This window comes from Capsicum annuum, unplaced genomic scaffold, assembly GCF_002878395.1.
Source record: "Capsicum annuum cultivar UCD-10X-F1 unplaced genomic scaffold, UCD10Xv1.1 ctg1528, whole genome shotgun sequence".
NCBI classification, from domain to species: domain Eukaryota; kingdom Viridiplantae; phylum Streptophyta; class Magnoliopsida; order Solanales; family Solanaceae; genus Capsicum; species Capsicum annuum.
In genome coordinates, this window is record NW_025820737.1 from 1 (window position 1) to 3,206 (window position 3,206).

At 31.7% G+C, this 3,206-nt stretch overlaps 1 protein-coding gene across 1 annotated transcript; it reads left to right on the forward strand.

Annotated features, from left to right (window-relative positions):
- Window positions 1-928: 928 nt before the first annotated feature.
- On the forward strand, window positions 929-2,692 carry LOC124890321 (zinc finger MYM-type protein 1-like; the record flags this gene model as incomplete). The annotated part of the gene is given in 3 exon segments (XM_047402185.1): window positions 929-1,015; window positions 1,071-1,993; window positions 2,360-2,692. Coding segments are annotated over 3 exon segments (1,343 nt in total), but the record flags the coding sequence as incomplete, so codon positions are not given.
- Window positions 2,693-3,206: the final 514 nt, after the last annotated feature.

Below are 3,206 nucleotides of genomic sequence, written 5' to 3' on the forward strand. Positions count from 1 at the left end.
CTATCATTATAATTTTTCTTCAACCACTAGTGGAGTGTGAATTGCTAAAAGGTATTCTTTAATTCTTCTTATGTTTCAGTTTATTATTTTTTTTCCTTAAACTTGCTTTTGTGTATTTTTTTTTAATTTTGGACTAAGAAATTTAATATTTTAATTTTATCTAGTAGATAACTTGCTAGTTAATATTATTTGGGAGAATCGGACAATGTTTCAAGTATTCATGATTTTTTATTTGTTCAAATTGAATAATAAGTGTGATGCGCTTGACTTTTATTTTAATTTGAGGTTTCAATGAGCTTGGAGAAGTATTTTCGTAAAGTTTCAAAAATAAGTTCAACGTCTCAAAATCAATCACCCCAAGATGAAGATGTTGATCAAATAGTACCATCTCACTCTTCTTAGAGACAAAAATTTGATGTAAATGATCTAAAGGCTGACCCCACTGAAAGACCTTCGATTTTGAGTTATCCTCCGAACATTCGTGATGTGATAAGAAGGGCATATATTCTAAAACGTCCTTGTCAACCTCGAGATCATAAGTTTCCTCAAACAGACTTTTTTGGAACTCCACATCGTTTTATTTCTAAATGATTTGACAAATATTCTGATTGGTTGGAATATAGTGTAAGTGCAGATGCAGCTTATTGTTTGCCTTGTTATTTATTTCAAGGCGAAAGCATTCATCAAGATGGTGGTAATACATTTTCGACGAAGGAATTTAAAAATTGACACAGAAAAGATAGCTTTGCAACACACATTGGTCCTCCGAATAGCATTCATAATCAATCAAAAAGTAAGTGTGAAGATCTTATGAGGGAAGAACAATCTATTGAGGTTGCATTTTACAAGTTGAACGAGAAAAGTAAGAATGAATATCGGGTTCAATTAAATGCTTCAATCGATGTGGTCTAATTTTTTCTAAATCAAGGTTTAGCACTCTGTGGTCATGATAAAAGTGAATCATCCTTGAACAAAGGTAATTTTCTTGAAAAAATGTGATGACATTAAACCTTATGTGTTAGAAAACGCTTCAAAAAATAATAAAATGATTTCTCATGATATTCAAAAAGATATTGTGACTGCGTGTAAGATTGAAACAATCAAAGCTATAATAAAGAATTTAGATGGTGACTACTTTGCTTTGTTGGTTGATGAATCAAGAGACGTATCACGCAAAGAGAAAATGGCTATTTGTTTGCGATATGTTGATAAAAAGGGATTTGTGATAGAAGCATTCATTGGACTTGTTCATGTTAAAGATACTAGCGCTTTATCTCTAAAGAAAGCAATTGTGGATGTACTTGCTCATCATTCTTTAACTTTAGCTTATGTACGAGGGCAAGGTTACGATGGAGAAAGCAATATGCAAGGTGAGTTAGGTGGTCTTAAAACATTAATTAGACAAGAAAGTAGATCGGCTCACTCCGTTCATTATTTTGGTTATCAACTTCAATTGACTCTTGTTACTGTTTCTAAAAGGTGTGTTCAAGTAGGAGAACTTGTATTATTGACTTCAAATATTTTAAATGTGTTAGGGGCTTCCTTTAAACATGTGGATGAATTTCAAGAATCTCAAAAAGAAAAACTCAAAGAGGCATTAGATATGGGTGATCTAGAAACGGGTAGAGGTTTGAATCAAGAACTTGATCTTATTAAAGCCGGTGAGACTCGTTGGGGATCTCACTACAAGTCATTTGAAAACTTTATTAGTAACTTTGCCTCCATTGTTAATGTACTTGATTCTCTTGTTGAAAATACAAGTACTTCGGAAGAAAAAGCTAGCGCATCGGAATTTCTCAGAAGTTGTCAAACTTTTGAGACTGTTTTCTTGTTGCATTTGATGACTGATGTTTTAGGAATCACAAATGATCTTAATGTGTCATTACAGAAAAAGGAACAGGATATTGCTAATGCCATGATTCTTGTAAAAGTAGAAAAGAGAAGATTGCAAGCATTACGAGATAATGAATGGGATCCTCTTTTAAAAAAGAATGTTGGTTGAGATTCGCTCAAAGAAAAGGTCGAGGCATTTTGTATCAAGCATAGTATTCCATTACCCAATTATGATGAGCCATATGTTAACTCTAGGAGATCACGGCGTAAAGTAGTTGATTATACTACTTTGCACCATTATCGTGTGGATGTATTTTATAAAATTATTGATTGGCAGCTACAAGAACTTAATGACCATTTTAATGAGGTGACAAGTGATTTGCTTAATGGTGTAGCTTGCTTGAATTCAATTGATACATTTTCTAGTTTTGACATTAAAAATATATTGGTGATGGCTAAATTATATCCTGATGACTTTGATGAGTTCAACATGAGGGTTTTTGAGAATTAACTTGTTAATCATATTATTGATGTTCGTGATATTGATAAAAGATTCTCCAATTTAGGCGGACTTGGGAAACTTTCAAGAAAGTTGGTTGAGACAAAGAAGCATTTAAGTTATCCTCTTGTATTTCTTTTGGTGAAGTTTGCTTTGCTTCTACCCGTTGCCACTGCATTAGTTGAAAGAGTTTTTTCGGCAATGAAGTATATCAAGAATGATTTGCGGAATCGAATGGATGATGAGTTCTTAGATGGTTGCATAGTGCCTTATGTAGAAAAAAGAGTATTTAATAATATTTCTAATGAGTGTATTATAAAAACATTTCAAGGGATGAAGCGTCGCCGAATGCAATTGTAATTATATTTTCTAATCAAGCTTTTATTAATAGAATTTGCTTTGTTGACTTTTTTTATATTATATGTTACAACTTGTTATCCTATATATTTTTTTATGATTAGTTTGGTTCAAAGATTCTTCTTCTTCAATATACGGTTTACAATATTTTTTTATGACCCACTTCTTTTTTTTAAAAATATGAACACCATTAACCAAAATTTTGGCTCCGTCACTACCTATTTCTATAGTAGGTTATCGATGAAAGGCTATTTAGGAACTATCATTTGAGTAAAGTTAAATAATGGTGTGTTTTCAAATTTGTGTATGAAAATAAATATGTAGCCTACTTTTATGGTAGGTTATTGATGAAGGTTATTTAGGAACTATCATTCAAGCAAGATGAATAATGGTGTGTTTTAAGTTTGTGCAAGAAAAATAAATATGTAGCCTAATTTTATGGTAGGTTATTGATGAAAGCTATCATTCAAGCAAGATGAATAATGGTGTGTTTTAAGTTTGTGTAAGAAAAATAAAT